At 36.3% G+C, this 13,645-nt stretch overlaps 1 protein-coding gene across 2 annotated transcripts in view; it reads right to left on the reverse strand.

The window, feature by feature from the left end:
• Positions 1–13,645, reverse strand: part of KCNT2 (potassium sodium-activated channel subfamily T member 2) — a 386,489-nt gene that overhangs the window by 198,163 nt on the left and 174,681 nt on the right. For both annotated transcript variants that reach the window (XM_014586847.2, XM_006146032.3), the window contains exons 9-10: positions 3,174–3,354; positions 748–912 (exon numbers count right to left, since the gene is read on the reverse strand). In XM_014586847.2, the coding sequence (XP_014442333.1) occupies positions 748–912; positions 3,174–3,354 (346 nt within the window). The remainder of the gene's footprint in view (positions 1–747; positions 913–3,173; positions 3,355–13,645) is intronic.

The raw sequence follows: 13,645 nt of genomic DNA on the forward strand, positions 1-13,645 counted from the left end.
CAATATACTCAGCACTGTCTTGATCTCTGGGATTACTCAATCTCTTGACACAAATTCACTGAGGAAATAGAAGACCATCACATATCTTTGTTCTCTGGACAGGATTAAGTGCATTAAGTGGGAAAGTTACGTCCTAAATCTACACTGGCCCAATACCATGGGAAGAAAAAGAAATATCTAAGGATTTTTATCTGCCCAGAGAGGTAAAAGAGATTTTTTTGAATTCATGTCATTAATTCAACTACCTAATATCCATTTTTTTTGTTATTTATTGCTACTATAAATGGGACCTAGCTACAGTCCAGGAAACAAAAAGAAAAATGAAACTTCCAGACTGTCACATTTCCATTCGTAATGCTCAATGCGATTTTGCAGTATTCAAGTGAGCAGATGATACTGAAATGACTTCTTCATTGTTTTATTGCATATGTTAAAATTCACTTTCATAAAAAAATATGCTTTGCCCAGGGAAGAAAAAGGCAATTTAATTCAAAGAAAATCTTTCTTTGTAGCATTAACAAAATTCCATCTGTCTTTAGTATAGGTGCAGAACACAAAATACTGTATATTCCCCCAGCATTTTTCCCTATGTTCCTGGTTATATTTGTAGTTCTTCATTTATGCTTTCTAAATGTGGGTGTGTAAGTAAAAACCCTTCAGTACGCAGGCTGCACCATCCGTTAATTGACTTTGACAACATGTTAGTAGGTACGATCCAGAATAGTGCACAATATAATTCAAATGTACCTGGAGTCTTGGATGAGCATAGAATTCGTTTAAAAAATCCATAAGTAAATCGATCTTCAGTGAGCTGACGCACAGAACAACATGCTTTTCAGTTTGAGCTCTATGTCGACTGTAGTTTCCACCTGACTTTTGTCTCTCCATCCATAAATAGGCCAGTTGTTCGAACTGCAATGTTTTTTCCACATGCAAATAAAAACGCCAGACGTGAAAATAGAGATCAATTCAGTACATCTACTGTCTATGAGGTATGTATAATTTCTTAAACAGACCTCATTGCAAATGCCTCCTAGGAGCATGAGGTCTCTAAGGAAACATATAAACATGATTTTGTTGTTGTATCTTAACCGTCCACTCAGAGGTTTGTTTCTGTGCTTTATGTGCAGAGCAGATATGATTGCTATGGGTGGAATGAAAGTGAAAAGCTTCATTGACACTTCTCCATATTCTCCTTTTTTTTTTTGAGAGTTTATTTTTTGCTATAGGGTGTGTGTGCTCATCAGAGAGACAGAGAGAGACAGAAGGTGAGAAATCATCCCTCCCCTCCCCGAGGGGATGGCCACATTGCAATCCCTGCTCCTCTATTCTCCTTTCAGGATACTGGGGACACACACACACACACACACACACACACACACGAGCCTGGAGTGAGTTTTAAGCTGCCAGGTCTGGAACTCGAATCATGGTCAACTACGTGGGAGTTCACTAATGTAACCATTATGCCATCTGCTGATCCCTCTCCATATTCTTTTATCAAGTCCCACCCACACACCACGCAATGGGAATACCCCTCACGATGACACCAAAGCCTCATTCTACCTCTACAATAGCCAGAACCAGAGTGATGTGGAGTGTGCAAGGAAGGAATGCCAAGAAGGCAGACACACATAGCTGGACAGGATTGGGAAGGGCATCTCTGGACCCACACTAAACGTGATCGCATACAGCTTGACCAGCTGTGGAATGGAGCTCGTCCTTTGATATGCATTTCCTGTATCCTGTTTGCTCATACGTGTGCACCCAAGGCTCATCGAGGAAAAGGGTTGAAGAAGGGCTGGGCACTGAAAATGCAAGCACGAGGAAATTACAGTTTAAATATGGGCATGTTGAACATTAAATGCTTACGAATGAAAACTATCATTGGAAATTATTAGCAATAAAAATTTACCAGTAGGTGACCTGGTACTTGGAGCTCTAGACTCCCAAATGGTCAATCGTAGTTCAAGTCCTGGACCTGGCAGCTTGCTATCTCATTTTCTCTCTTTTTTCTTTCCCTCTGTGTCTCTCCCTGGTGAGTGCATGTGCCCTATCACAACTTAAAAAAATAAGGTAAAAATAGACTAATAAATAAAACAAGATAAATAATTCTAATAAAAACAAAAGGGTTGGAGAGTACATCTATGGGTCTTTAGTCCCAATTTATCTCTCTGTCCTTTTGTAACTTCCCTATTTTTCACTCCCTAGTATGCCGCATATACTTATATATCATGTACAGACTCCGTTGTAGTGGACCAACACACATAATCAATTTGATTCGGTACGGTAAGTGGCTTTTAGGTTTATTTCCAAGAATCAAGAGAAATCAACCCTTTTAAGCTTGTTTCCTTAATGAATAACCCTACAACTATAACGATGTTATCTTGGGGCGAGCAGGTGGCATAGTGGATACGGTACTGGTCTCCCACATGGCCTACAAGTGTGTGATTCCTGGACATGGCGGATGGAAACACACCAGGCACGTGTGCATGTATGCCCAAGATCCCGAGAGGAGAATGGAGAAGAGATTGCAGCATGGCCATCTATTGTGGGGGATTATGTTTTGCTTTCTGTCTCTCTTTCTCTCTTGATATCTCCAGTGAGCACACATGCCTTAAAGCAAAAAAATCTCTTTCAAATAAAAATACTATTAGCTTGTGAATAATTTAGCTCAATTGCCTATATTTAGAAAAAAACATCTTGAAGAATTCAAATGAGATACGTACTATCAGTTGTAACTGGAGGGGAAAAATATATATATAAATAGACATTTCTGAAATAATATAAATAATTAATTAAATGTTATAGCATGTGATAAGGTAGTGACAGTTAGATAAATAAGCCACCCCACATTTCTTTTTCTTTCTTTCTTTTTGGAGATGTATTTACTATAGGGCACAAGCGTCCACCAGAGAGACAGAAAGCGAGAAATCACCCCCCACCCCCATGGGAGATGGTCATGCTGCAATCCCTTCTCCTCCATTCTCCTCTTGGGATCTTGGGCATGCATGCATATATGCCTGGCGTGAGATTAAGTCATCGGGTCTGGGACTCGAACAGCGGTAGACTTCATGGGAGTTCAGCGACATAACCACTACGCCACATTTCTACTAAATACAGAAGACTCTATTTTATGAGGGCTTAAATATTTAATTTAATATGGTTATATTTACCTGTATAGGTAGGACCACAAGAGCAACACAGATCATGGCAACAACAAAGAGCTTGGAAGACCATGTTTCAGGGGTGACATCCCCAAAGCCCACAGTAGAAAATGTCACGATGCAGAAATAAAGGGAGTCAAAGAGATTCAGCTTCTTCCCGATTCGTTCCAGATGTTGGATGCCACAAATGCTAAAGAAATAAATATGCATGAAAGTTAAATTTTTCAATTTAGAAACATTATTTCTTATCATTATTCTTTTGAAAGCCAAATTTCATTTCATAAAACCATTTAATAGTTAGGTTCACGGGCTGTTGCATGATGTTTAAGGGAACTGGGTCCCACATGGCCAAATAGAGTTCAAATCTCTGCCCCAAGTGGCTTGAAAAACATGTCAGCTGTCTGCACTCTATGGTAGAAACTGAAATATTAGAAGATATGGTTACAGATATTGGAGACAGGGTGGGAAAAGGATGGGAGATAGGAGAGAGTGAGAGGAAAGGAATCAAGGAGAAAAATAATGAGGGAAGACATTTAGGAGACAAAGAAATGAAGGATTCTCTGCTAATGACAATGTGTATGGTGTCTTTGGACCGGTGTGAAGTGTATCCGTGTTGGGTAATTCATTTTACAAGCTGTAGTAATGTAAAATGATTGAATGTAGGAAAAAATTAGAATAATAACAGAAACTTTTTAAAATTAAAAAATATATATCAGGCACAGGTGTGCACACAGCATGCCTAAATACTGACAGGATGGAGAAGAAAGGATTGCTGCATGACCACACCCCAGGAGGGGAGCCTTTCTCTCTCTCCCTCTCCTTCCATCTCAGTTTCTGATGAGTACATGTGCCCTCTGGTAATTAAAAATAAACACCTGAACACTGATATTTTACAATGTTTTCCAAGAAAAATACAATTTTTAAGTTTTCTTCCTACCATAACCAAATATAATCTTATTTGGATTGCCAGCTAAAAATGGTAGCCAAAATATTGCAAGGTACATTTTAATAACTTGTAAAATGAATAGACTGCATTTCACAGGTGACACACAATGACAATGTATACATTTCAAGGAAACCTACAGAACAGAAATTGCTACATTGAATTCCTGTCAAAATATCAAAAGCTTTTATTTTATTTATTTCTTCAGGGAGCAAAAGAGAGAGAGAGAATAAGAGAAAGAGAGAGAGAGAGAGAGAGAGACAGCACTCCAAATAGAATCTTGATGCCATAATCCATCCCCAGCATCTGCCAGACCCAGAGCATAGCACATGCTTGCCTAGTGTACTAAGAGAGATCCCTGAACACAAACCTGAGGCTGAACACTGATATTTTACAATGTTTTCCAAGAAAAATACAATTTTTAAGTTTTCTTCCTACCATAACCAAATATAATCTTATTTGGATTGCCAGCTAAAAATGGTAGCCAAAATATTGCAAGGTACATTTTAATAACTTGTAAAATGAATAGACTGCATTTCACAGGTGACACACAATGACAATGTATACATTTCAAGGAAACCTACAGAACAGAAATTGCTACATTGAATTCCTGTCAAAATATCAAAAGCTTTTATTTTATTTATTTCTTCAGGGAGCCAAAGAGAGAGAGAGAATAAGAGAAAGAGAGAGAGAGAGAGAGAGAGAGACAGCACTCCAAATAGAATCTTGATGCCATAATCCATCCCCAGCATCTGCCAGACCCAGAGCATAGCACATGCTTGCCTAGTGTACTAAGAGAGATCCCTGAACACAAACCTGAGGTCTTCCCAGGTTTCAGCCTCCCAGAGCATCATCTGTTACCACTGTGCATTGCTGGGTACCTTGTTTTGTTTTTAATTTTGAAAGAAGAGAGTGTATAAACATATACCCACACTTAGTAAAAGGTGTGGGGAATTAACCAAAGCTTTTTCAGTGTTTGTTTTTTCCAAAATTCATGTCAAAGTGTAATTGCCTGTAACGAACAGAATGAATAGGGGGAACTTTTAACAGGTAGTTAGGTCACGAGGGGTCGACCACAATGAATGGACTAATACTCATCATGTGAGTGTGTTCACTATAGCAAGAGTGGGTTTGCCCTCACTTTCTCTCTCTGACATGTGCTCTCTCTGTCTTTGTCCTTCTACCACGTAATACCTTCTAACCATGTTATAACATAGCAAAAAAGAATTTTATCAGATACCAGCACCTGGACAATGTACTTTCCTGCTTCCAGAACTATGGAGGCTGGAAAATACAATCATTCTAAAATGATTGAATTTATTGTGAGCCAATAACCTGTTCATTATAAATTACCCAGTCTTAAGTATTCTGTGACAGCAGCTCAAATTAATAAAGACACCAAGTGACTCTTAAAAAAAGGAGTTCTTAAATGGATCCATCAATTGTACAAAGCTACTGACAGTGTGAAAGTAAGGAAGCAGCTTAAAAATTGTTAGAAAATGTCCCCAAAATAGAATGGTTAAAATGGCCTTAGAAATAGTACTACTAGTAGTTTTAAAAACTAAATCAAAAACAAACATACAAATAAAAGAAAGTCAGACCATAAATGATAGCCATATTGTGTAACATTGGAGGGAGATATAAGATTTGTAACATAAAAGTCGATGTATAATTGGTATGGTTTGAATGTGTATGTCCCCTACAAATTTCATGGTGAAATTTAAATCCCTAATCCAACAGTATTAAGATGTGGGACTTTAGAAGGTGCTCAACAGTGAAGATAGACCCTCATGAATGACATTAGCAACCTTATAAAAAAGGTTGAGGGAAAGTAGGAAGGCCCCTTTCTGCTCTCCCACCTTCTGTCATGTGAGAACACTGCAACATAGCACCGCAACATAGCACCATCTTAGAAGCAGATGGAAGACCCTCACTAGACTTCACATTTGGGGCATCTGATCTCGAACGTCCCAAGCACCAGAAATGTGAGAAATAAATTTCTGTTGTTTATAAATTACCCAATCTCGGGTATTTTTGTTATAGCAGTACAAATTATAGGTCAGATCTATTTCCTTCTCTGTTCATAACTCACAATGCACTTTTTATCTCTCTCAGGATAAAATCCAAAAGCCCTGGCCCTCCTCTGACTTCACCTCCTAAGACCATCTCTAACTCACAGTTCTACAGTTTTACGACCTGCTCTTCCACACACATGCTATCTCTGCATCCAACTCGGTTCTCAAATTCTTCTCTCGGATTTATAACAGACATTTCAAAGTTCACGTGTCTAATCAGAACCCTAAAGTACCTCACTAAACTGGCTCTTCTCACATGTCTTATCTATGAGTGGAGGTCTGTTAGGGCAGAGTCACATACATTCTTCATCAATGCTGCCTAAAACCTAAAATAGTGTCAATCACAGAGTAATGTTCGTTAATACCTGCTGAATGAATGAATCAGGATCTGAACACAAAATATATAGGTCTCTATTGCCGATATTCAAAACACAAAGCCATCAATCCTGTTTAGCAATAAAGATAATAAATGAAAGGGACCAACAGGTAGCAGCAGAGTGCTTAAAGTGTGGGATCCCACATGGCTGATGAACCTGTCAGCTTGAAAACCACACTGAACACGTGTGTTTTCATGCCCAAATTTCCAAAGAGAGAATGGAGGAGAAGAGATGGCAGTGTGGAAATACCCCCAGGAGGTGATTTCTCATTTTCCCTCTCTCTGCCTCTCTCTCTCCGGCAAGTTAAAGTACAATAATACTTACCTAATTTCTGTCTTTACTGTGGAAATTTACACAATTAAGTAGTAAAACTAAATAATTCTGAGGCAGTGAAACGAGACCCCCTAGTACAACACACAAATATCAACTCAAAATGATTGTGTTCAAGTTATGACATGTAAATCTTTAAATATTTAAGTCTTATACGTAAGAATTAAACTGTGAAACCCCTAAAAGAAAACACAGGACAAAGGATTCTTGACATTTTGGAGATGATTTCCTGAATTAGACACCAAAAGCACAGATAGCAAAAACCACAAACAGACGAAGCAGAACCTCATTAAACTAAAAAGCTTCTGCACAGCAACTGAAACATCCAACAGAGTGCAAAGGCAACCAAGGAATGGGAGAAAAATATTCACAAATTATCTATCTGATAAGGAATTAGCTTATAAAACTTATAATAATGTCTTACAACTCAATAGCAAAAAGAAAATAAAAGGACAAATAATAACACTTACATGAAGTATCTAAAATAGCAAGATAAGTAAGTGCTAGTGAACTTTTGTACTACATAGTACTTACTGTTAACAGTACAGTATTACACACTTTAAAATATGTTATCTAGATAATTCTCATAGTATTTTTACCACAAACATATATACACACAACTTATAAAAGAACACAAGAAAAGTTTAGAGAGGATGAACATGTTTAGTGCCTTGATTCTGGTGGTGGTTTCACAAGAGTATGCATATGTCAAACTCATCAAAATGTATACATTAAACATGCAAAATTTTTCAGTATTAAAGTACACATGTTGAACTTTAGTACTACATAGTACTTACTGTTAACAGTACAGTATTACACACTTTAAAATATGTTATCTAGATAATTCTCATAGTATTTTTACCACAAACATATATACACACAACTTATAAAAGAACACAAGAAAAGTTTAGAGAGGATGAACATGTTTAGTGCCTTGATTCTGGTGGTGGTTTCACAAGAGTATGCATATGTCAAACTCATCAAAATGTATACATTAAACATGCAAAATTTTTCAGTATTAAAGTACACATGTAAATCTTTTTCAAAGAAAATCAGATGCAATATTCCATAATCTATTGACTTTTCCACTTCTACTCGACATCATTTAAAATCTTCACATACAAAAGCAAACAAATCATTCTGCTCTCACTAGTAATCAACATTTATAACTCCAGCATCTGTTTCAATTAACAATACTTAACTGATATAAATAAAAAATATGGAAATTTTAAGAGCATTTGATTGATTTATTGAAACTCATTCTGCTTATACAATGTACAGGTAAACTGCATAACTAAAACTTGTCTTTTAGTAAATTATTAAAATATAAGTATATATTATATATAAGTATATATTAAAATATAAGTATATAATATAAGGCAAGAAACAAAAAATCACTGCCTCCCCCTGGAGGGAGTATGGTCACACTGCAATCCTTTCTCCTCCATTCTCTTCTTGTGATTTTGGACACGCCCACAAATGTGCCCAGTGTGAGTTTTAATGGGTGGGTCCAGGATCAAACTACAGTTGGCCATGTGGAAGACCAACAATGTAACCATTACACCATCTGCTGGTCCCAGAGTGTTTGAATGATTTAATTGATTTTGCTATAATTTTTACTAATCAAATGTCTGACCTGTAATCCCATTCATGTCACTCTTGGTAAATGCTGCATACTCTAACAGTACATTCAATCAGATCAGTACATGCAATATAACATTCAGACAAGTATTTAGGTAATGTCTTACAGGAAAAAAGCAAATTACTCTCAATATTACAGAGATTTACCAGTAATAGCTAGTCAATCTAGACTCCTGTACTGTCACTTCAACATTAATCTTTGTATCAATGTCCTTTTTGCTCTCTTGTATTTATTTTTCCTTAAATGACCTTTCTTGAAGACTTGAAATAATTCAAAAGGGAACTCTGCAGTAATGGCTTTCTACTAACTTATCAAATTTGAAAGGTGGAATATTCACACTACTTTAGAAAAAAGTCTTTCAAACCTCATAGACTCTGAAAAATTAGATTTAAGAAGTGTTCTAAAAGTTACTGGTTCCAAGTTTTAATTTTACACAAATGAATATTAAGAATGGAGATGTTTAATAAAAAGAGAACAAATTCCTTGTATTCATATCATTTGGCCATAGCTTGATGTTCTGATACTCACTATGGAATATCAGCATGTGGCTTATGGAGAATGTTCAGTGTACATGCTGATGTACTCCATATTATCTTGTTTACAGGGGACACAACTGGGAATGTCTTTAAGATAAATATATAAAGACTTATTTTATGGCATTGTGATATTCAGATAAAATATATAATTAGATAGTTCATATAAATTATCTCTTTAAAAAATAATTCAACCAGGGGCAGCAGGTGGTGGTGGTGTGGTGAAGGCACTGAATTCCCACATGGCCAACTGTGGTTCAAGTCCCCAATCTTGTGGCTTGCTTTCTCATTCTCTCTCTCTCTGTCTATCTGTCTCTGATGATCACTCATGCTCTACAGCAAATTAAAATAATAATAGTGTAATGGCTATGTCACTGGACTCCCACGTAGTCGACCGCGGTTCGAGTCCCGGACCCGGTGGCTTAAAACTCATGCCAGGCACGTGTGCGTGCGTGCCCAAGATCCCGAGAGGAGAATGGAGGAGAAGGGATTACAGCATGGCCATCCCCCCTGGGGGGTGATTTCTCGCTTTCTGTCTGTCTGGCAAGCGCACGCACCCTATAGCAAAAGCCTCTCAAAAAAATAAATAAAATAATGGTAAAAATGCAATAATTACTTAAAAAATAATAATTCACCTAGTTTTAGGAAGGAATGTAAGCAAATGTGTCTTTGGGATAGCACATCCACAGAGAATTTATGGTTACTTTATCATATAATTCTTCGAGTCAAGAGGGCTTTAGTATTTAAGATATCTTTGATCTGCATTATTACAAACATTAATATTTCAATTTTTTGCCTACAACCATAAATCCTACAACATGCTTTATAAGGACAAAATGTTATTTAGTGACTAGAATGCATTTTAATGTAATATGCTATCTTATTTAATTTATGAATGAGTTTGGAGCTGTTTTTAAATGAAAATTGCCTCTTCTCCCTCATCAAAATTGATTAATTTAGTTATTATTTTGTGTCTGTACCCAGTAGTAATTCGAATGATGGGCACAGATTTTCTGATAAACTAAATTCAAGAGTGTATTCAAACATAGAACTTTCATAAACAAAATATTCTATTTTGTCTTATCATAAAGACACATCATTTCAGTCAGTTAAGACCAAGTTAAGCTACTTAAACTATATCATAAATTAAAGTGGCAGAAGAATTTAATAATACAGCATTTAAAAATGAATAATCACAGTTGGTGGATGTTAGCAAACAATTTGTTATCTTTCTATTCATTTGTACACAAATTTAAAATTCCTTACTAAACAGCAATATAGACAGATGATCGATTATTTTTTTAAATAAAAGTTTGCTTAAAATGCATGGCTTTAGTGGGTATCTAATTTAAACATAATCTATCCAAACACTTTTAATTAAATAATGTATCATAATTTTAAAATTAATGCAGTATCACAAGTTTTGTGTGTCTTTTTTGCCTAATGTACATCAAAGTTGCTCAGATTCATTTATATTGATTGGCTTTGACATGGAAAGTTGCAAGCAAATATAATCACTTCTCTTACAAAATATCTATACAATTTAAATAAAAATTTATGGGGCCTGCAGGTGGTGTGTTGTGAAGACTCCGGATCCCATATGGCTGACTCCATGGTTTGAGTCCCAGACACAACGACTTGAAAAACACACCAGGCACATATACATACATATGGAATTCTGAGAGAAAAGGGGATTGCAGTATGGCAACCCCCCCGGGGGTGATTTCTCACATTCCATCCCTCTCTGTCTCTCTCTGATGCATGCACATACCCTATAGCAAATATATATAAAACTAATAAGTGATGGAAAATTTTAAGTAAGTTTTTCATAATGGAAAAAACTAACCTAAATATAAAAGTTATTCACATTTATTCATACAAATAAATTCATCGTTTGTTTACTAGTGGCAAGTATTGTGCTGAATGTTCAGATGCAGCTACAAACAGGACAAATTATTTCACGCTAGCCTACAGATAAAAGGGTCTCTAAGATCTAAAATGTATGGTTAAGACCTTGACTATTTCACCAGTACTACCAATAACACCATACATTAATAATCAAACATTTTTTCCTTTGCTCAATGCGAAGTAAATTACTTAAGCTTTTTAAATTTCATGCTCCTCAACTAAATGGTAAATGTAATAATATTAAATTCTTCATTGACTATTATGAAAATTAAATGAGCTAATGCTCCATGAAATGCCTGGCACATAACAGTGTTCCATGAATTCAATAGTAATTTTGTTATTTATTTCCAGTCGAAGCATAAAAGCAACAGAAGCATAAAAAATGAATCAAAGATAAGGACAGAATATACACACAAATGTGTCCCAAAGTTTTTGTTTCCTATGAAAAAAAAATAAATGTTATTATGCACTAAATGTTATCTAGTTTTCTGTTTATAGAAAGAGTGGTGAAAAGAAAACAGTATATATTCCTCTTTCCTAGGAATATGCTAACAGGATTATCAACTGCAGAAAATCATCCATGGATTAATAAGTAACTATACTCTTCTCCAATACTTTCTCTTTTTTTTATTTTTATTTTTTGAGAGGTTTTTGCTATAGGGCACGTGAACTCACCAGGAAGACAGAGAGAGATAGAGAGACAGAAAGCAAGAAATCATCCCCCAGGTGAGATGGCCACACTGCAATCCCTTCACCTCCATTCTCCTCTCCAGATCTTGGGCACACACACACATGTGCCCAGTATGAGTTTAGCCACCAGGTCTGGGACTCGAACCATGGTCGACTACATGGGGGGTCCAGTGATATAACCAGTACGCCAACTGCTGGTCCTCTCCAATCCATTCTCAAAGCTGCAGGTCCCATCTGCTATGAAAGTGTAAATATGAGAGGTCTTCAAAAGGTTCATGAAAAGCATATATCATGAAAAAACTGTGGATAGACTTTAATTTATGTTTGAAATTAAAAAAAACTTATACTTTAATTCCATTTTCCCACAAACTTTTTTTGTTTTTTTTTGTGAGGTTTTTTTCGCTATAGGGCGCGTGTGCTCGCCAGACAGAGAGAGACATAGAGACAGAAAGCAAGAAATCACCCCCAGGGGGGATGGTCACGCCACAATCCCTTCTCCATTCTCCTCTCGGGATCTTGGGCGCGCACACACACGCGCCCGGCATGAGTTTTAAGCCACAAGGTCTGGGATGCAACCCGTGGTCGACTACGTGGGAGTTCAGTGACATAGCCATTACGCTAACTGCTGGTTCCCTTTCCCACAAACTTTTGAAGTCCCCTCATATGGAGTGAACCTGGAAGGCTACAAAAAAAAAAAAAAAAAAAAAAAAATCTGCAAAGCAAGCCCATAATCTGTAACGACTTAGAAAGAGCAGTCATGCCAAGATCAGTTGACCTTTGGAAGGTTCACTGTCGTCATTTACAGAAAATGACATGTAATTCTTGGAAAAGCAGTAGGAGAAAAAAAGATTAAGTTCTATTTCTGGGCTAAAATGTCAATATCAGGCTAGTGAACCTGTTTTAAAGGATTACTTATCACTGAGATTACTTGAATGAAAGAATTGCACTTGTCATGATAAAGTAGACAATTGCATGTCCTATATGTGTGTGTGTGTGTGTGTGTGTAAAAAAAAACACACACACACACACACACACACACACACATATAGTTCACCAGGCAACGTAACAAATAAATACAATGTATTAAGATTTAAATACTCAAATAGTGAAAGTTTGAAAACTAATCTTAATAAGATTTTCTTTTTTAATATTAGCTTACACATACACTAGCCTCACTATAAACATTTAATAGATATTTAACTTTATATGACATAGATTTTGTAATTTATGAATATTAAATATATCTTTTTTTTGAAATCACATGCACTTAGAAACCCAAGAATTCCCACCATGCACATATTAATCTGTTTTGCATATCTGTGGTCAATATTTACAATACTGAGCTTAGACGGAAATTTCAAAACTACTTCACATAACCATTTCTGCTTAATGTAATTCATTTTACAAAATTATGCAATTGTGTTCATGGCTATGTGAAAGAACACTGTCACAGGATTAAGATCCTTTAGAAATTTTATCAAGGTATTCTTGCAGTTTTTCTGAAACTAAAGGAAATATGTACTTAAATTATGTAGACTACAAGACAACTGTGTGTCCTTAAATGCTTGCTCAAAACTTGATTACCACCAATGCACACCAGAAAAAACAGAAATGTCCTTGGGAATTTCATATACTCTCATCATTCCACAATCAATATGAATAGGACATGGATGTAGAACTAAAAACTAAAACCATACAAAAGACACGTAGTTTTTCAGTGCTCATTTAGCTTACAACCAGCATTTATTGATATTCCAATATCACCTGTGGAGATCAGGCAATAAAGGCAATGAGTAAGAATGACATAAAGTAAGAAACATTAGGATGACCGGCAGATCATATAGTGGTTATGTCACTGGATTCCCCCACAGTCCCACAGAGTCAACTGCAGTTCCAGTCCTGGACATGGCAACTTGAAACTCATGCTGGGCACATGTGCATGCATGCCCAAAATCCCTAGAGAATGGAGGAGAAGGGATTGTG

This window comes from Tupaia chinensis, unplaced genomic scaffold, assembly GCF_000334495.1.
Source record: "Tupaia chinensis unplaced genomic scaffold, TupChi_1.0 Scaffold000161_4, whole genome shotgun sequence".
Classification (NCBI taxonomy): Eukaryota; Metazoa; Chordata; class Mammalia; order Scandentia; family Tupaiidae; genus Tupaia; species Tupaia belangeri.